Source organism: Danio aesculapii, chromosome 2 (genome assembly GCF_903798145.1).
Source record: "Danio aesculapii chromosome 2, fDanAes4.1, whole genome shotgun sequence".
Classification (NCBI taxonomy): Eukaryota; Metazoa; Chordata; class Actinopteri; order Cypriniformes; family Danionidae; genus Danio; species Danio aesculapii.
The window spans coordinates 12,321,804-12,343,731 of NC_079436.1; the positions used below are offsets into that span (position 1 = coordinate 12,321,804).

The following is a 21,928-nucleotide window of genomic DNA, read 5'->3' on the forward strand; positions in this document are numbered from 1 at the left end:
TCAGATTTTAATATGCGTCATATATCATCAGCAGTTAAAAGAAAATCCTGCTTCACTATTAACCTCATAAAGCATTCAGAACTCATTTTGAGGAAGGAAGAGGTGCATAAGTTCTAAAAACAAATACATAATTTTCTGTGAGGGAAGGAAGCTTTACAGCTCGAACATCCTCAAAATATGCAATTCATGTGAGAGGTCATGCCTTCGTGGTGTAAATGTACAAAATCTGAAATGATACAGTGGGGGAAATAAGTATTTAACACATCACAGTTTTTCTCAGAAAACATATTTCTGAAGGTGCTGTTGACTTGAAATTTTCACCAGATGTTGGTAACAACCAAAGATATACATCTATGAAAAGAAAACTAATTAAATTCGTTTACAAAATAATCTATGTGTAATAAAATGAAATTACTGAGGGAAATAGTACTGAACACTTAAGGAAATTAGGTGTAAAAAGGCAGTGAAAGCCCAGACAGCATCTGAAATCTCTCCGTAGTTATTCAGCAGCCCTCTGCCCTTCATCAGTGTAATTTAATATTTAGGAAGGGCAGAGGGCTGAATGACTACTGAGAGACTTCTGCTGCTGTCTGGGCTTTCACTGCCTTTCTTCATGTGTTTAATACTTTTAATTTGTAAACCAATTAGGTTTGTTTTATTTTCATATATGTATTTCATTGGTTGTTATCAACATCTGGGGCCTCATGTACAAAGACTTGCGTTGAATTCATACTAAAACATTGCGTACAGACAAAGCTGTAAATGTGCGTACGCAGTAAAAAATTCAGATGTATGAAACACTGCGTAAGCCGAATCCCACCATATTCTGTTTGTACATCCAAATTAACGTGAAACTGAGCGCATATGCGCCAAACCCTCCTCCCCCGTATAAATATGGTAATATAGTAATGACTCCACTTTGGCAAAACCAAATGAAAAAGCAATGGCAAAAGCAAGCAAGCAGAGATACTTCACAGAATGTGAATTGGAGGTGCTCCTATCGGTGATAGACCGGAGAAAAACTGTTATTTGCAAGTTTGTCCTCCGGAATTAATAACAGAAAGAAAAAAAATAGAGTGTGAGAGTTTAGCTGACGCGGTTAACGCAGTGGGGTCTGAACATTGCACTGTGAGTGAATTAAAAAGGAAATGTCTGATGTAAAGGTGCAGGTTAAGAGAAGAACAACAGCGCACCGTCAAAGTGTGGACCGTACAGGTGGGGGAACAGGGGATGCTGAACTAACACCCTTTGAAAAGAGAGTTGCCTCAGTTGTGGGCGACACTTTACTGTTTGGAGTAGTATCCGTGTCTGTGGGAGACACATATGTATTAGAGTAACACTTTGTTAGGCGGGATAGCAGCACCCCTCTACTCTTATCAAGGCAGCGCCACCGGCATTTCAGCTGCCCAATCTGGCAGCTGGCAGAGTGCGAGAGTGCGAGCATCATAGTATCTGCGGTCCCGGGTCGGTTGTGGGTTGTTGAGGGGGGTTAACAGCCACGTCTTTAATGGATAACCGTGGTCTCCTGATATGCAGTTAAAGAATTACACTCAATAAAATAAAATACAATAAAAAAAATTTAGCTGGAATAATATCTTTAAATACATCACTCACCAAAACCCACCTATTGCGCACCCTGCCACCTTGGAGCCTCATTCCAACCAGTAAATCCAAACGTGAGCGTGAAATTTGGCATACGCAAAGTTTTTGTGCATACGCAGCGTTGATACATGAGGCCCCTGGTGAAAATTCCAAGTCAACGACACCTTTATAAATATGTTTTCTGAGAAAAATGGTGACGCGTTGAACACTTATTTCCCCCTGTATATGCATGTATCAAAAACAAAATATAATTTGCTAAAATATAGTTTGCTAAATATAATTACTATTTTCTTATGTCTAACACACTTAATGAACTTTTTGACTGAATTCTGTTGATAAACATACATGTATGCCAACTGAGAAATCACAGCTGCATGAAAATCTAATCGTGTTTTCATCTGAGAATATATGCAAGTCAAATTAATTTATTTTAGTTTGAAAGCGTAAAATCTTTGTTAATTGTATTTGGGGGTTTCTTTTCTCTTCACTCCCATTTGATTCAATAGGGTTAATTCTAAAATAGTTAACTCTCTTTGATGTGGTTCATGTGGAATTTTCTATTGCAGAGGATTTTCAAAGAATGATTTTTTTATTATTAATGAAAGGTTATAATGTGGTACACTTCAAAAACCTCTTTGTTTTTAAGCAAGTTAAGGCAAGTGATCATATCCACTTAGCACATCTGTAATGTATTGTGGTCCTAGGCCATTTAGTGATTTATGGACAAGCAGTAATACATCAAAATCTATTCTGAATGTAACTGGGAGCCAGTGTAAAGACCTGAGAACAGGTGTGATGTGCTCTGATTTTCCGGTTCTGGTCAGAATCCTGGCCGCAGTGTTCTGGATGAGCTGCAACTGTCTGGCTGTCTGTTTGGGAAGGCCGGGAGGCTGTTACAGTGATTCGCCCTGCTGCTGCTAAAAGCTAGTTTCTCAATGGAAATAAAGCATCTAATTCTTGCAATGCTTTTCGGATGAAAGTATGCTGATTTACTGCTTTGACATGACTACTAAAACTTAGATCTGACTCCATAATCACATCAAGATTCTCACCAAGACCTTATTTTTTGTTGTTTGACCCTTGGAGCTAAGGTACGCATTCACCTTGAGAACCTCATCTCTGTTCTCAATGCAATGATTTCAGTTTTCTCTTTGTTTAACTGAAGAAAGTTTTGGCACATCCAATTGTTAATTTCATCAATGCATTGGCAGAGGGTGTCAATGGGGCTGTAGTCATTAGGCAGTAAGGCTAAGTAGATATGAGTGTCATCAGCATAGTTGTGGTAATAGATTTGTTTTTTCTCATTATTTGGCTCAGTGGGAGCATATAAAGGTTGAACAGGAGAGGTGCCAGAATTGAACCTTGTGGGACTCCACATGTCATGGGTGTCTACGTCAACCTATGGTCACCTATACTGACATAGTAATTTCTCCCTTCAAGATAAGTTCTGTTTCTCAATATGCGTTCTTCAGCGGTCTTGTGTCCTTATGTTCTCGTGTAACGCCATCATTAACCGCCAAAGTTCCGTTCCAAAACTCAAGACCGCATAAATGGAGGACGTGTGAAAGTTCCCAGATACGTTCTTGATATCCAGGATGTGTCGATGCAGGCTTGAGCGCAAAAACGTTCTCGAAGTCCCAGAAGTCATAGTGACTGAATACAGGAGGTGGGAAGCGCAGCATTTTATATAGATTTATCATATAAAATAACATATTTACCTCTGGAGTTTCCCTAAATGAAACGGTGAAAGTAAACATTACCATGAAAATCTTCATAAAAGCATAAACTCATTAAGAGTATTTATTTGCTGAAATTCATATTAAAATGACTTTTATTAGTACACTCTTTCTGAAACGTATATTTGTAAGGTTTTTATGTATAGTACATATTGTGAAAAGGGGGGAAAAAAACAATAAATCGTCATATGAATGCTGTAATGTTTAAATAATTTTCTGTTAAAACCCAGTGAAGGTCTTGTGACCATCAGAAGAACGCAGCAACTCATTTCTCGCAGGACGCGTTCTGTGTTCTCGCGGTCTCCCGAGTTCGTTTTTCAGAGGTAACTTGGCAAGAATGGTCTCCACGAGTCCGTTCTCTGCATTCTTGGAATTGAGAAACTGCCAAGATCTTTTTAAAACCATTTAAGGTCTTACCCAGTAATCCCAACACAGTTTTTCATCCTATCAAGAAGCATGGTGTGTGATCAATAGTGTTACACACTGTTAGTTTCCCTTATCTGTATTAAGGCAAATGTAGTTAAAAATGTTTTTAGTTAAAAAGATTTGTCTATGTGAAGTCAAAATTTTAAATGTTTATTTTTCTAGCACTCATTGAAGGAGAATAATGAACATTAATCTGCCAAAAAAAAAAAAAATTGGTTTTGGTTATCTTTAATCAATGTCTGACTGTTCGCTTCCGCTCTGGAGCAGCAGTACTTCTCTGATGATGTCAGTTTAACAGATTATGTGAGATATGTTTAGCCACGCCCCTCCAACTGTTGGTTTGCTGCGAGTGAAAGATAAGAGGAGGGGCACAAAAATAAAACCCCACCTCTTACTCAATATTCCAGTATTTCCAATTTCCAATTTCAGTTGGAAATGTGCTAATATAAGTCTGCGCATACATAAAGGTTAGAGTTTCTAAAGGACTTTAACTCCTCGCTTCATTACTCACACTTGTATGTGAATTTTGAAGCTTCTGTCTTTAAAATGTTGCTTTAAATGATTCCATGCAAGGACTGCACCAATCACAAGTTGTGTGATACTACGAACAGAAAAGAAAACATGATTGAGTTTACAAGATTTAAAAAAAAACTATTATTTTTTCATTTGAACATTCAATAAGTATAATTACAAAACGAAAATACAAAAAATGACTATTATCCCCTTTTACTATGAATTAGAGATGACACAGTAATAAATTGTCAGTCAGTCTAACACTTGCTTTTCTGGCATATTGAGAACAAGAATAGTGTATATGCATGGGGACTTTTAATTTTCAGCAAGCCAGCTCAAGCATCTTTGGTGAACTGTCATGCCGTTACAATATCACAGTGTTTATGATCTGGTTTCTTTAAAAATCAATGATCTTCACTGCCTGATTGTTAAATGATATAAAGTGGGTCTCAGACCAGACAAGAAGCACTGCATTAAATTCCATTGTTCTGCGCCATGTCTTTAAAATATGGACATTTAGATTTCCTCAGTATTATCAATGATGACATTTGATAATTTTTTTACGGCTGAACAACTAAATAATTGCTTAAGTCTATTTAACTGATTATATGTTAATTAAATGACATTATCAATACTGTAAAAGAAACCTTATGAAATTGAATATAGTCACATTAACCGTTCACTTTATTTGTGGCTGAAAAACACAGCTGTACATATAGCTCAGTGTTTAATGACATATTAAAAGTCTTATTTTAAGGATCATAGTGCAGCTCTTAAATACTAATTCACTGACATTTTAACTCTTTATACTTCACACTATTCTTCAAACCAGAAGGTTTAAACCTTTTGTCAGCAAGAATTTGATAAGAAAATACAATACAATTTGGAATGATCATTTTTAATCAGTTCAGGTCAGAAAAAGTGTTTAATTTTTACATCTGTTACTCTGAATGATGGGACATTATCTCACCCATTACGTTTGTTTAATAATAATATTTTAATAACATAATAAGGATCTATTTATTATTCAAATTTGTAATATATGATCACTTTTGAAAGTGTAACTTTTTGTGGGAACCAAACTGGGAAACTTCCAATTTGACTGAAAGTAAATACTTTATAGAGTTTGTAAATTGTACTCTAATTATGATTTGCACTTTTCATGGCATCTTCTTCAGCCAACATTTTATACCTTAAGTCAGAACATTTATTTTTAAATGTTTTCATAAGTTAAAAACATACAAATTTTTATTTATTTGTTTATTTTTTGCAGTGATACAGTAAAGGAACCATTTATGGAAGAACTTGTTCACTAAACCTTTCTTAATTCTCTTTTTCTCAGTATAAAAAAAGTTTCCATGAATGAGCAATAGAATTGAGAATCTAATTATTAACTTAACTATTAATCTTAACTATTTTAATAAGAGTGCATGTCGAAGAATATAAAACAACAGGAAAATTCTTAATCTCTTTATTAATATTTTACAGGGACAAATTAATCACAGTTTGTTATAAAATACTGGGAATGATCCTAAACAAAAGCACACAATATTAACCTTCTAATTCTACATAGTGTCTCACGTGCAAGCAAACCAATGTATTATGTTTTTTAGTCATTATTTTAGCCCGTGCTGTGTTTCTTTGTGTCTCCTGAGATCTACTTTGCGCTGGAAGCCTTTGCCACACAGGTCACATCCGAAAGGCTTGAATCCAGTGTGTTTTCTGCTGTGTGTGATGAGGTTTGAACTCTGACTAAAAGCTTTGCCACACACTTGACATTTGTGAGGCTTTTCACCTGCAAAACACAAAGAGTCTTTTAGTCTCTAAACGACACACTGTTAATAGTATTTATAAGTGACACAGTAAATATACACAGTAAAAATATCTGTTTATTAACATTTTCCATATTATGTTTATTTATGGTTGCGAATTGCGTAATGGGAGCTTGATCTTTGCTCTGTCGACTTTAATGTTGAAAATTCAGTTCTGCAGTTTAACAAAGTGACTTTTAAAGACATTTTAGTAGTTTGAAATAATATAACGTATAGGAAATAACAGAAATAAGTCTGTTAAATAACAGAAAATTTAAGGCAGTTTAATGCAAGGTTTTTGTGTGGTATAAACAACACCAACCCAGACAATAGATCACTTTAAATTATTAAAAATGTTAATAAAAGTCACTTTTTTGAACTTTTCAGGGTTAAAAGTTGTTGGAAGAAAGATCAAGGTCTCATAATGGAATTAAAATATAAAATTAAATATAAAAAAATAAAACATGAATCACAAAATACGAAAGTGTACACTTTTCTACAGTGTAAACAGTGTAATATGTTACTGTATTTTACTGTAGGACAGTTATGCAATATGTTACTGTATTTTACAAATTGCTGTAAATTTCACAGTACAGATAAAATTCTGTAAATACATTTACTGGATAATAAATAGTGCTGTAAATCTAAATACAGTATTATTTACATTTACATATGTTGTAATTGATTTACAGTAAGTTACTGTAGATTCTACAGGAAACTGTTATCAGTGCATGAGTTGTTAAGGCAAGACCCTTTTTTAAATTGGTCAATTTTAGGAATTTGTGTATTCATAAGTTGCTTTTTCAGTCTAAAGGCTGGTTTATACTTCTGCTTCGAGTGATCGGCGTGACCAACAGCGCATGCTTTGTGTGTAGCCATGTATTTATAGTTCTGCATGCTGTTTGTGTTGCTCTGCAATAACACTTCCGAAACACTAGCTGGCAGTAGGTTTTATGTTCCTCTGTGTTGAGTTTCTTCGCTGGTATTTTGTTTTTTCTGAACACTACCTTAATGTACAAGTAGCTAAAACTCACTCATTCTGAGGCGGTAACCAGCGAACGTGCAACAACATGAATTATAAGGTAAACACAAAACAAATGTTTCCATCTGGAGCTACTTCATGAGACTCGACACTTGTAAACTCTTGCTCCATTGGGCTCGCGGCTCTCAGCACCGCATCAGTGCTACCAAGCCGACCAATCACAGAGCTTTAGAGAGTGTAGTTAAATTTTTCGAGAGGTGTGCGTCAGCGTCTGTGTCAGCCATGGTGAGCGCTATGCGACCGCACGAAGACTGAGCTGCACCATACTCGTGCGCTTGCAGCAGAAGTATAAATCAGCCTTAATGCAGAGAAAACATTCAAATTATCTCTATTTAATGGTTACAAACCTCCATTAGTTTTTTTTTTTTTTTTGCTGAACACACAAGAATATAATTTAAAGAATGTTGGAAACCGGTAGCCATTGACTTCTATAGTAGTAAAAACAAATGCTATGAATTTTAATGGTTACCGGATTCCAACATTTTTCAAATGATCTTCTTTTTTGTCCAACAGAATGAAGGAACTCAAACCAGTTTGTGATAAGTGCAAGTTGAGTAAATGTTGGCAGGATTTTTGTTAATTACATATTTTTAAAGACCATTTTCTCAACAATAAATCATGAGTTATAAATCTCCACTTTAGCAGCATACACACAGACCAGACTTTAAAGATCAATTTCATCTGCGTTATGATTTTTTTAACAGAGTTATGTTCAAAAATAACTTACCCGATTATATAGTATAAAATTTTAATCTACAAAACTGAACTTTTTTTCTCATGGCTCTTTGCTGAGTGGGTGCTTAAAAGGAGATTCCAGCTGTACAATTCTTTGACTCTAATATGTAAAAAATATATGTAATATGTTTATAAAAATAATAATAAATAATAGGTAAATAATATGTAATATGTAAAATTTTTAATCTGACTTCATCCAATGTTCAGATATTTGTGCTAGAAATGTATGCAAATTAACGCATTTACTAAAAATTGCATCATTTGCATAATTGCACTTAATATTTAGGAACATTTGAAATACAAAGAATGGGGTCTCCCTTTATATTAAGTGGCCTTAACTACTACTATGAACTTCCATCAAAAAATAAATACAATGTACTTATTGTCTTCACAATGTATTGCAGAACACTTCTGGTGCTCTTGAGGTGTTCTACTGATAGGTTTAGTATATGTTTGGTGGTATGGGTAGGTTTAAGAGTGGGCTAAGGTGTAAAGGATGGTCAACAGTTTAATTAAAGATGTATTTACAGAAATTAATTACAGATGTAATTACATGCAGGTGTTTAATCAGTCATAAGTATAATGTAAAAACATGTCTTTACACAATTTACATTGTAACAAATGATTAATTTCTGTGTAACTACATATTAGTTATGGCCACTTACTATAAAGTGTGACCAAGAATATTTGTGATTTTTCATGTAATCAAATTAACTTTTTTTTTTACTCTACCTGCAGAGCTAGAGTAGAGTTCACCCATTTATTCACACTCAAGTGGTTCTAAACTGTAATGAATTTCTTTTTTCTGTTTAACACAAAATAAGATATTCTGAAGGAAGTTGATAAAAAGTAAGCACTGGCATAGATAGTATGAATAACAACAACAAGAAAAAAAAACATGGATGTCAATATCTATGTTTCCATCCGCCTATTTTTATGCGCATATTAGCCAAGATGCGCATTGATTTTGAAAATAAAACGTATGCACATAACTGAATAGGATAAACATTTTATCCAAAACGAGAACATTCTCATAATCTACAATGGAAACACATTTGCTGAAAAAACTTCACCATGCAGTCAAAAAAGTCTTGTGATTTTGTTTTAACAGATCGTGAGATAACAAAAATAAGTGATATGGACAACATTAATGGACTACCACTTAGTAAAACAGCTGAAATGTTGTTTTAGTCAGTCTAAAATCCCTCAGCCAAAGTTTGTCATCAAAGTGGTTCAGTATTATTACCTCCCAAAACTGTCCTGAGCGCCTCTAAAATCCACCTTTCATTTTTCATCTTCTGACGAATGACTATTTTATAAAATAAAAAAAGGTGGCTTCTCCTACCGCAGCATTTTTCCTTTTGATAATGGAATATATCCACACTGACTTTTTTTATTTCAGTCAGCCAGCCCCAGGGCTTCTGGTCAATTGTCCTCCCATACAAAATCGATGCGTTTAAGATCTGATTTCTTTAAAAACAAAACAGCGATCTATACTGCCTGGCTGGGATACGATAAAAGAGGGTCTCAGACCAAACAAGAAGCACTGCATTAAATTGAATTTTTCCGAGCCATGTGTTTAAAATATGACAATTAATTTTACCTCTGTATTTTCTAGAGTTTCTGACATTTAAACGATTTTTCTTATCTTTTTAAGTTTTAACGACCAAATGGATGCTTAAGTCTATTTAACTTATTATATTTGAATTACATTACAACATGGATGCTGTAAAAGGAACTGTATGAAATTGAAAATAGTCACATAAAGCTTTCACCAGAAGTTCATCATTGGCTAAAAAACACTAGCTGTGCATATAGCCCATTGCTGCCAGTTTGACAGGAAGTGACGATTTTATTCTCTTTGACTCATTGGATGGAAATGCTGATTTATTTGCAAAAATTCGATGTAATATTCCAGTTTTGCTCTAATTTTAAGTCTAATTTGTATATTTGGATGTATACATAGCCATTGGCTGCTTTTTTCCAACATTACTCAGAATATCTTCCTTTGTGTTCAACAGAAGAGAGAAACTCAAAGCGGTTTAGAATAATTGAGCAAATGATGTCTGATTTTTCATTTTTGGGTGCACTATCCCTTTAAATAGTCAAATAATCAAATACATCAACAGTACTTTTACACAATAAAATTTACAGTGTTTGTAGTCAAAACCTATTGAAGGCAAGCCTAATGATTAAATGATTAGCCTAAAAAGCATAACGGCTATTGCTAATGCTGACTCTGTGACAGTACACAGAGAAAGAGACCAAAAGCTGCTTTGTGATTGGCTAAAATGTGCTTCATGTAACTAAGTTAGCGTTACAGTTTTTCCAATGGTGAGTAATGATATGTATCTCCCCATAGTAAGCAAACCGTTGTCTTGAATGCTAAAATGATTCACCTGTATGAATGAACGTGTGCTTCTTCATGTCGGATTTCTGATGGAAGCGTTTTCCGCAGTACTGACAGGGATATGGTCTGGTGTCTGAGTGGATGAGAAGGTGCGTGGACAAAGTGGATGATCTCTTAAAGCTTTTGTCACAGATTTTACAGCTAAAGACCCTTTCCTGAAGGAAAAAAAAAGAAGATCATGAGTAAGAATCATCCAGGCTTACAATTCTGGCATTACTATTGAATGTTGTGAGATTTGAAGCGTACTTGTGAATGGACGGCTTTATGTTGTTCCAGACTGACGGCGTGGCCGAAGGTTTTGCCACAGATTTCACAGGCAAAAGGCCTCGTGCCACTGTGTGACCGTCGCACGTGAACTTCCAAGCCATGAGGAGTGGAAAACACCTGATGACAAATTAAAAGAAAAAACAGTGATTTGTTTTAAACAGTGTAGTTTAGATTTAGTTAAAAATAAGTTTGTTTATAAATGCACCCTTTTTTTACAAGTTTGCATTTGCATGTTGCATTTCACGTACATATCTTTCAAGTATCATATATTTTCCTTTTTAAAATTTTATTGGTCTATAGCAATTTAGACAAAAAAGCCCACAATTTTGACCAAGTATATGATTTATCATCCGTAATTCCAAATTTAAATAACAGAAAACTGCAACTCAAAAATCACTTATTTTGATAATTATAAGTGTTTTGGTTTTGATTGCCAATTGGATAACCAGTTAGATAATGTTTTATTACATATACCATGGTCAAACTAGAACACTGTGGGTAGAGTCATAAAATCAAAATTAATTTGTGGTCAACTACTTGATTTTTCTTTGTTTGATTTGTATTAAAAACCATTGCTAATTTAGTTTGAATTGCAAGATAATAACTAAAAATTCTTAATTTTTCTTGTAATCATGTTGCGGAAATGGGTTTTCTAGACAAATACAAATTCACGCATACAGTATATATATATATATATTTTATATATTATATATATATATATATATATATATATATATATATATATATATATATATATATATATATATATATATATATATATATATATATATATATATATTTATTTATTTTTTATTATTTTTTTTTAAGTATATTTTACTCACAATTCTGTTTAGATTGGCAATTTTGAGAAAAAAAAATTGCCAAACATTTTTTTTCATTTGTAATTCCAAGAAAACTGCAACACAAAAATTACTTATTTTGACAATTAAAAGTGTTTTGATTTGAATTGCCAATTGGATAAAGCATCCAGTTATATAGTGTTTTACAACAAATAACCAATGAACTATGGGTAGAGTGACAAAATCATAGTTAATTTGTGGTCAACTACCTGATTTCTCTTTATTTGTAGTAAAAACCATTGCTAATTAGGCTTGAATTACATATAAACTAAGAATTCTATTAATAGCTAAAAAAAATTCATTTTTCTTGCTGAAATGGGTTTCCTAGTCATATACAAATTCAAGCATACATATTTTTTTAAATATAAGTAACAGGTCCAATTACTTTTGGACCCTTAACAAGTGGGAGGCACATATGCAAACTATTCTAATTCCTACAGCGTTCACCTGGTTTGGATGTAAACACCCTCAAATTAAAGCTGGCAGTCTGCAGTTAAAGCACACCTTGTTCATCTAATTTCAAATGGATTGTGTTGGTCTATAGAGCCAAAAATGTTAGAATTGTGTCAATGTACAAATATTTATGAACCTAACTGTATATATATATATATATATACACACACATTTACATAAAACTACAACATGCAAATGACATATTCTGACAGTTAAAAGTCTAAATTGTGAGGTTTAAAGTCACAGCTACAAATTCTGCTTCCATAAGTAGCGGGATTAAACGTGAAATTTTTACAAAGAATTGAAAAAAGCCATTTAATTTTAAAACTTTGAGAAATCTTTTTCAAAGCAACAGCTGATAATGCTTTTTGAGTATTTATAAGAAACAAAATATTCTAAATCTAGATTTGTCAAACCTTAGTGCATTTTATGCATTTGTAGGACCCGCTTAGTTGAAGTCGTGTGCACGTCATATCTGACTCTGAATCAGTCTCTGCTACTTTAGTCGACATCTTGAAGTCAGTGTAAAAGCCTCGATTATCCAGCAGGTTAGGGGTCAGGGAGCCATAGTCCTGGTAAAATCGCCTAGGTTGTGTTGGTTGGATGAGGAGATGAGCGCTCGGCCTTCTGTCCATGGCATCGTAAACCCCACTGACGAGTCTGAATCCACAGAAACATGATTGCAGGACTGAATAAGATGCCTGAGCTCAGATGATGAATGAGACCAAACGTATGGACGGAAGGACATGTCGAAAGGCTGAGAGTCATCCGGAGAAGGAACCTGGCATTTATCCAGATCTACAGTCAGATATAAGAAAGTATAATCAGCTATTTTGCATTACACGGTAAAAAAAACTTTATAGTACAAAAAAAATTGTAGCATTTATTGGCATAATTACTGTAAAATAGACCTACAGTACACTCAAAATGTATTTTTGCTGCTGTTCAAACTACTTATTTAAAATGAGCTGAAACAACACAGTAATTGACTTTTTTTGGGACAATTTAGTTGTTTTAAGTTCAATCCATTCAAATTATTTACAATAATTTAAACACATAATGGAACCCTGCATTTTTAGCAACATTTTTGTTTTATTACTGTTTTATTACAGTAAAAGTATATTTTTTTGTTTTACAATTATACAATTATATTGGCTGGAAGGGCATCCGCTGCATAAAACATATGCTGGATAAGTTGGCAGTTCATTCCACTGTGGTGACTCCTGATTAATAAAGATACTAAGCCGAAAAGAAAATGAATGAATGAATTTTATATTTTAAAACTTTACAATTTGTATAACCACTGCATTACTACAAATACCATAGTTAATCTTGGGTTAGTGTAGCAAAACTAGAGTTGATTGGTAGTTACCATGTTTTTTGGTTTTATTTTTAGTAAAACAATGGTTAATTCCAGAGTTTTGTTTATTGATAATGTGAATTGAATCTACTGAAGTATCCTATTGAAATCTTGTATCTTTAGTGTATAATATACACTGACAGCCACCATAAACACACAAAGCTACACACAATGTATCGAAACTCGTCAGCTTTTCATGAATCTCGGGTAAATACTGATATATTAAATTATTTGCAGATATAGTGTCAAGCACATAAATTTAAAACACAATCAAGGTAGCACATGACCCTAAAATAGTTCTTTTCCAATAAAAAAATGAGTTGCTAATTTCCCTATGTTTTGGCTAACAGCTCTCCTGTCCACATGTTGAGAGAAATCCTACAGTGCTCAGCATATATAAGTAAACCCCTCACAAATCTATCTTTTAAATTCATATTTTTAATAGCAGGCTGTACAATATTATATTTATGCATATACTGTACATTAGATTAGTCAGTACTGAAGCCAAATCTGGAGCTTATCTAACAAAATAACGTAAGATTATGGTCCAAAAATAGTACACCCAAATGTATTTGTTACACAAAAATATTAAGTACAATTTTAAAAAGAGGAGAAATTAAGAGAAAATGTAAAAATGTTGTTGAAATTTTGTAGGTTATAATTTATTTATTTATTTTGGCAATATTTTGCTTGAATTTAATTGTATTATCTTTCAATTTTCAACAAATGTTTGGTGACTAAAATAATATTTTAATAAAATACATCTGTTTAATAAATCTGTTTTGTTTAAATGCACCAAAAACATTGTCTATATTCACTGAGAAATGGATCAAAATATTCATTTTCAAAATGAGCTGTACTCAATTATGCTGAGCACTCCAGATGTGTTGTGTATGAGGTTGTAACATGATACCTAATGTAGCTCTAGCATAAATCTTAATTTTACTCACTCACTTACACAAAAACAAATTCAGTATCCTGTAAACAGTATGACACATAAACTGCAATCTCAGAATATCAATTTCTCAAGAGTGCATCAATTTCCAGTCTTTTTCCATGCCTATTTTTTTAACTTATGAATAAATCCTATATATTGTCAAAATGTTAAAAAGCAGCACCAGTGAAAGATGTATTTAAGCTGCACCTCAACTGTACAGATGTGACATTTTCTGCACCCTGAGGTTTATTCATCTCACATTTCACTTTTGATGTAAAAAAGAATATTTTTCTTTAAAAAAAATGTTTTAAAAACATTATTGGGCTATAAACAAGCAAGCCACATTCATCTGAAACAACTAATGCAAGACAACTCATGTAGGCCTACATTACTGTCCTTTAAAAAGTAAATAATTAACACAAATTACTTTTTTAAAGAAGTAACGCAAGATTGTAATGCATTACATTTAAAAGTAACTCTCCCTAACACTTGCGGTCACATTTCTGTTTCTCATTTTCAGGTTTGTCTGTTTAGTTCATTGTAGCACATTACCCATATATCCATGAAAGTCTAATGGAAGGCTAATTGAATTTATTTGCCCGTGAAATTTGTCTCGTGAAAAAATGGATTCTTTCACAAGAAAAAAAGTTCCATGTCACTGCCAAAACATCCTTTTGAAACATTGTTTTTAAGAAAAGTACACTAACTGCCTAATAGGCTAGCCTAGGCTATCCACTCTACTGTTTATTCTGATTTTGTATGTAGGGGAGAGCGGGGACAGTTGCAATACTTTTTGTTTTTCCTTCAGTTTCTCAGAGACTATTTTTTGTGGAAACCCCAAATTTTAATACAATAAACCCACATCTACTGGACACCCACCGACATTGCTATAATATGTGTACATATGGTAGTATATGTAGAATTTAAACTTGAACCAGACAAAGTCAAACATTGCAACTGACCCCGAGCAGGGAAACGGTTGCAACAACCCACAGGGACAGTTGCAACATTTATTAAAATGTAATAATAAAAAAATCTAAAACATCAGGTTGAATTTTATTTATGTATTTATTTTTGGTAAACAGACTAAATGTAAATTGGTTAAACTGTTAAATTAATTATTAAAAGAACAATCAACGGCCAGTTGTCAGGCCTAAAAAAACCTCTAGACTAAACCTTTAATAAAATACTTCTTTGAACTTTGAAATAAATTAATTAATCATGGAATTCATTCTTTCAAATTAAATTACATTGAAACTGATCAAATTAAAACTGTACATTGTTAATGTGGCAAGCTTTTAAGTGAATTTTGTCATTGGGGACAGTTGCAGCAGCATGTTGCAAATGTCCCAACTCTGTCAACCCTGATTAAACTGTCTATGCTTGGGAGATACAATAGCTTTAACGCTTGATCGCTATACCTATTTAAAGCCAAGAAAACATTTATTTAAATTAATGAATAATGTTTAACAAAAAAAACTGATTAGAATGTATGAGAAATTTTCTGAACATTAAAAAAATGACTCTGTTTATCTCAAACAGAGTTTTATACTGAAGGAATGGTCATGGCTGATTTCTCTCAGATTGTACACTCTCAGAAATAAAGGTACGCGATCTGTCACTGGGGTACCTTTGCGAAAGGTACAATTTTGTACCTAATAGGTCCATATTAAGACCTCAAGGGTACATATTAGAACCTAAAAAGTACAAAAGTATCCTCTTAAATTTTTTAGGTACTATTATACACCTTTGAGGTACCAATATTAACCCTTCACTTGATGCGATAAAAAAGCGAACTTAATGAGAACAAACCTGGCGAGGTTCCTGATGACAGGGGTCTCCAGAAGTCCTCATAGTCGGATGAGCGGTCACACACACTGCCCTCGCAGCTCAGCGGGGACTGTTGAGAAGACTGATCCGCCGTGCACACCATGCTGGCTTTAGGGGACTGATTGCCCACATCCAGCGGGCTCTCAGGAGCCTGTCCGGTTTGACTTTCTAAACCCAATTGAAAATTCACAATGCGATAATAAATAGAAACAGAAAATATGTTGATCAATAAACTTCGTACCTTGGCAAGTGAGAAGTTTCTCAATTGAGATACAGTTGTCATCCAGGTAACGGGGCTGATGATAACTGTGCGCCCGTTTGCTCTTTACCAAAAATGACCTCGGCATGTTTACTCTCCGTTATCAGCTTCAGGGTCACCAATCACTCACAGCTTTCCAATCTAGCCTGAAAATGGCACAGAAATATGGATTTAGTCCCAAGAGCGCCGGTGTGAAAAAGTGCACCTGAAGTTCACTGAACTAAGAACAGTCTGTCAAATCTCTATCGTGCTGCCTTTAGCAATCAGAACCTCCCAAATAAAGCAAAAGCGATTTGAAGTTGAGGAACCGCACGGCACACTTTGTTATAAGGCTCCACTTTGGGAATTTGATCTTATTTAGTAAGCTGATCCTCCGTCAGCATGATACATCAACCTCGCGTTACGTCCAAGTAACAGCCTGCAAATGGAGCCCAGGGTATTATTGCCAATAACTAATTGACTTTGTTTTGGTCGCCAATAACCTGATGGCGAAGTTTAAAGAACATCAAACTCCGAGCAGGCCATAAAAATAAATTTGACACCGCAAATTTATAGTCATATATCCCACTAATAATAAGGAAGAAAACAATTAGGTCAATTAGAGTAGCCTATTGGGCGTATTACACACAATAGAATTTTCTCACGCACAATAGGCTACACACTGTAAAAAATACAGGGTTCCACACAATTCATTCATGTAGTCCCAACACAAATTGATTAAGTTAAATTAACACTTTTAACAAATTTATGTGGATTTAACATAAAAAATTAAGTTGTCCCAATAAAATCTCAAGAATTGTGTTGTTTCAGCTCATTTGAAATAAGTTTGAACAAGCAAAAAATATTTTTTTGAGTGCACTGTTCTGATATTTATATCAGGACTACTTAAGGAATATGATGTTCTTCTTTATGAGTCAATAAAATATAAAATATGAAAATATGACAAACGATTAGTTCAACATTCATCATCAAATACATTTTATTCATTATGCATTATTAATGTAGCCTACACTGAAAAAAATGACTCGTTAAAACTATATTTAAAATGAGCTGAATCAACTCAACTCTTTAGGCTTTTTTAGGGGGGGGGGGGGTAACTCAATTGCTTTATGTTCAATCCACATAAATTTGTAAAAACGATTAAGCTAACTTAATAGATTTGTGTTGGGACAACATAATGGAATTGTTTGGAACACATTTTTTACAGTGTAGGCTAGGATATATTAGACTATTCACTTTGGCCCATGTCTAAATCTTATAAAAAGTTTTTAACACTTTTTTATGCAGCTACGTGTTTCAGTCATTTCAAAGCAGGTTTAAAGCAAACAAGATTTCACAAAGACGGGAAAAATCGATTGCAAAAAGAAAGCCTTTAACATTTGCACAAAAGAAATTATTTAATTAAATTAAAATAATTAATTAAATTAAAAATTAAAACAAATTATTAAATTAAAATAATTGTAAATTCTAAACATACTAAATACTTATGATATAAAATGCATTTTCTACAATAATTAAAACAAATGCTGTTGACAGAATCCCTTACAGTGATTAATTTCAGATGCATTTTGTAGACCAGAATGAAATAGGTCTAGTCAATATTCAAATGTTAAAAATGTTACATTTTCAATTTTGTCATGAATTTATTAAAATACTCCCAGAAAATAAGACAAATAATAATAATAAATGAGTTTAAAAATCTCCTAGCACCCCCTTGCGGACCCCACATTGCGGTCCTCGGACCCCAGTTAAACTAAGCCATTAGACTGCGTATTGTTTTATATGTACTAAATTAATCAAATGTTAACAACATAAAACACTGCAGTATATAAAGTGGCCTGACACATTAGCGTCATCCAGCAGTGATTAGATTGAACGAGGGACAAACTGTGGTGCACCGGCTCGTTCACAATCTCTGAACAATACACTATCTGTAAACATTTTTGATCATAATACACATATTTGTAGACATTTAGAATTCAAATCAAAAGATGTGCAGAAAAGATAAGATGCAGAAACTAGACAAATTCTTCAAGCAGCTTGAGTGTGTCAATAAAACCGAAAGTTTACCCAAAAAAACTAATAAATAAAAGTGACTTCTTTTTTAGAATAAAATACAACAATAAATCAAACAATATGATTTCTAAAAGAATCTGTTGCCATTACAGTGTGCAGTGCGTCAGTTTGAGCTGTCCGGAGTGAGAACGGGACTCACCTGTTGCTGTGCGCTCCTGTGTCCCGCTATAGAGATGAGTGGAGTGCAGTTTAATGCTGTGCTGCTCCGTCTCCGGCCACAGCGGCGCAAACACGCGCCTTAAATACACATTAGAACTTCCTGAACGCGACCGTGTTTGATCACGTCTCTCTCACACACACACATTTCACCTCATTTTCGGACGTGTCCGCGGCTATACACGACCTCCTGCGTCTTCTGTCAGCTAAAAGAGGACATCGTGAAAATGGAGCAAACTGCGTGCGATGATGTGGCCTGACTCTTCTTAACGCCCAGTGATCTAAATCACATTAGGATTTTTGACTTGTTCCGTGTGGGATTATTTTATATTTGTTCCAGGTGTGGTTTACTGCAATTATTCTTCCAGGAATAACATGCAGCCGACGCAGGGTGTTATTGCGAATTTAAAAATACAGTCAAAAATGCAATTCATACAGATAATTACTTGAATATACCTCCTAATTAAATGTGATGTTTCTGAGGCTTATTGCTGCACCGTTATGCTCCAAAAAGATTCATTTAAACGCATTTAAAATATAAATAATAAATACCTTATAGACCTTTTCAATGTGGTTATGTCATTAGCCCATGAACATTTCCTGCGTGTTATCAAACTATTTCATAACTGAAACAGGAGGCAATTCAATCATAACTTAAACAGTCAACTTTATCAAATGAAACGAGTGCAGTTAACTCATAATTTACTGAAAGTTAATTCTACACATTTGTAAAGAGTTTTGAGCTCAGTGTTGAAAGTTATTAGGTTAAATAAATACCTCATTACTTCAACTTAAATGGATAAGGTTCACAGTACTCATATAGATTAATTTTTTACTCAAATGGTTTGTAGCAATCGGTTTCCTCAAACGGTTTGAGTTGCCTTAACTTATTGGGTTTTACAGTACTCAATTTGAGTTCTCTTCATTTATTGGGTTTTATTGTGCTCAAATTGCTTCATTTACTCAAATGGATTAAGTTCACAGTACTCATTAGGATTAGTTTTTTTTTTACTTAAATGGTTTATTGCAATCGGTTTTCTCAAACGGTTTGAGTTACCTTAACTTTTTCGGTTTTACAGTGTATCATAACATTATTAATCAATATGTGGCTCTTTTTGGATTCTCAGAAGCTATAGAAATTATTTTTAATTCAATTCAATTCAATTCACCTTTATTTGTATAGCGCTTATACAATGTAGATTGTGTCAAAGCAGCTTCACATAAAAGGTCACAGTAAATAGGAACAGTGTAGTTCAGTTTGTAGTGTTTAAGTTCAGTATTACAATTACAAATGTAAGACAGAAAATATGTTGGGATGTTTTTTGTTTACATCCCTCAAAATGGTCTATAAATGTGTGGTGTCTGCGAGTACAAAAATATTTGACAAAATCTATAAAAATATTAACTTAATACGAATTCACATAATGCGAATCATACTAAATAACATGCATGCACAAAAATGCAGATGCATCTTTGCTTTAAAATATCTAAAAATATTTAAAATAATAAAAAAGAATTGCTAATAATTTGGAATAACATTAGAGTATGGTATTATTTGCAGGTAATATTACATTAAAATATTTAAATTTTTTATATTTTAAGGTTCATTTTGACATTAAGAAATACATAATTTCATTTTAAAAATGTACTAGTAAGATACTATAAATTAAAAGTATAAACTAATCTTAAACACATATATATACAGTCAATAGGGGTGGATTTAGTGATTTGGGGGCCCTAAGCAATTCCAGTCAATATTTTCTATATTTCGTCTTAATGCAAGATAACAACATCATGTAAAGCATCTTTTTAAATTATTTATTTTATCAGTTTACAACAAAAATAATATATAAACTATTTTTAATTATAGGTTTAATTACATTTTAATAAAAAACTTAGCATTTTTAATTACGTTTTTAAAACTAAATCTTTACCTAATTTGATTGCTGGACTGCTCCATGATTGAGGGTAGGGGGCACATTGGCTCAGAAGTAATAAAAATTAAACTTTTATTTTTTTAGACCCTCATCATACAAAATATGATAGAAAATGATGTTACATATAATATATGAAAGAGCAACGCGGTGGCGCAGTAGGTAGTGATGTCGCCTCACAGCAAGAAGGTCGCTGGTTCGAGCCTCGGCTGGATCAGTTGGTGTTTCTGTGTGGAGTTTGCATGTTCATCCCACGTTCGAGTGTGTTTCCTCCATGTGCTCCGGTGTTTCCTCCATGTGCCCGAAATCATTCATACGATTAGGGGTATTAATAAAAACGAGCTTGACTGTATAAATATTTTTAACATTAAATTAAACTTTTATTTTATACCGTGCTCAGCATAATTGAGAACACCCCGTTTTGAAAATGAATATTTTGATCCATTTCTCAGTGAATATAGGCAATGTATTTTGGGGCATTTAATCAAAACAGATTTATTAAACAGATATATTTATTAAATATTTTAGTCGCCAAACATATTTAGAAATTGAAAGATAATAGAATTGGAGCAAAATATTGCAAAAAAAAATTACAAACTACAAAATTTCAACTGAATTTTTGCCATTTTTTGCTTCTCTCGATTTTTCCTCTTTTGTAAATTTGTATTTAATATTTTTCATATAAATTTCAGTGTACTCGTTTTTGGACCGTTATCGTAAGTTATTTTGTTAGATAAGCTCCAGATTCGGCTTCAGTACTGACTAATCGAAAGTATATGCACAAATATAATATTGTACAGCTTCCTATTAAAATATGAACTTAAAAGATAGATTTGTGAGGGGTGTACTTATAAATGCTGAGCACTGTACCATCTTAATGGATTAACTAATGAAATGCTAACCAATTGACATTATTATACTTTATTCTACATTATTATTATTATATCATGACATTATAATTATTAAATATACAAATTAAATAAAAAATACAATTATATGCATTTTATTGGTGGTCAAAATTTGAAGTCAATATACAAATATTGCATTTATATAATATAATAATGAAAAGACATAACAAATATTAATTGTATTATTGATAATCTCTTCATATTAATTATGGGCTCTGATTTATAACATTTGCAAAGACACCTTCCTAAAAGTGAACATACACCAGAATAAATATTTATTCATTTATTAATGATTATGACCCATATGATGGTTTAAAGGATTTTAATATTTAAGTTAAATAAGTTCAATAACGGGGTGACGTGGTGCCTCAGTAAGAAAGGCATTGGCCCAGCTGGACCAGATGGCGTTTCTGTGTGGTTTGCGTGTTCTCCCCATGTTCATGTGGGTTTCATCCGGGAGCTCCGGTTTCCCCCACAGTCCAAAGACATGCGCTATATGTGAATCGAATATTAGTGTATTGGTATGTGTGAATGAGTGTGTATGGGTGTTTCCCAATACTGTGTTGCGGCTGGGAAGGGCATCCACTGCATTAAACATATGCTGGTATAGTTG

General features: G+C 33.4%; 1 protein-coding gene across 1 annotated transcript; it reads right to left on the reverse strand.

The window, feature by feature from the left end:
* Positions 1-5,733: 5,733 nt before the first annotated feature.
* gfi1aa (growth factor independent 1A transcription repressor a) lies at positions 5,734-16,611 on the reverse strand. The gene is given in 7 exon segments (XM_056473031.1): positions 5,734-6,072; positions 10,265-10,430; positions 10,522-10,659; positions 12,272-12,507; positions 12,510-12,653; positions 15,965-16,150; positions 16,224-16,611. Coding segments are annotated over 7 exon segments (1,155 nt in total). The 5' UTR covers positions 16,330-16,611; the 3' UTR covers positions 5,734-5,893.
* Positions 16,612-21,928: the final 5,317 nt, after the last annotated feature.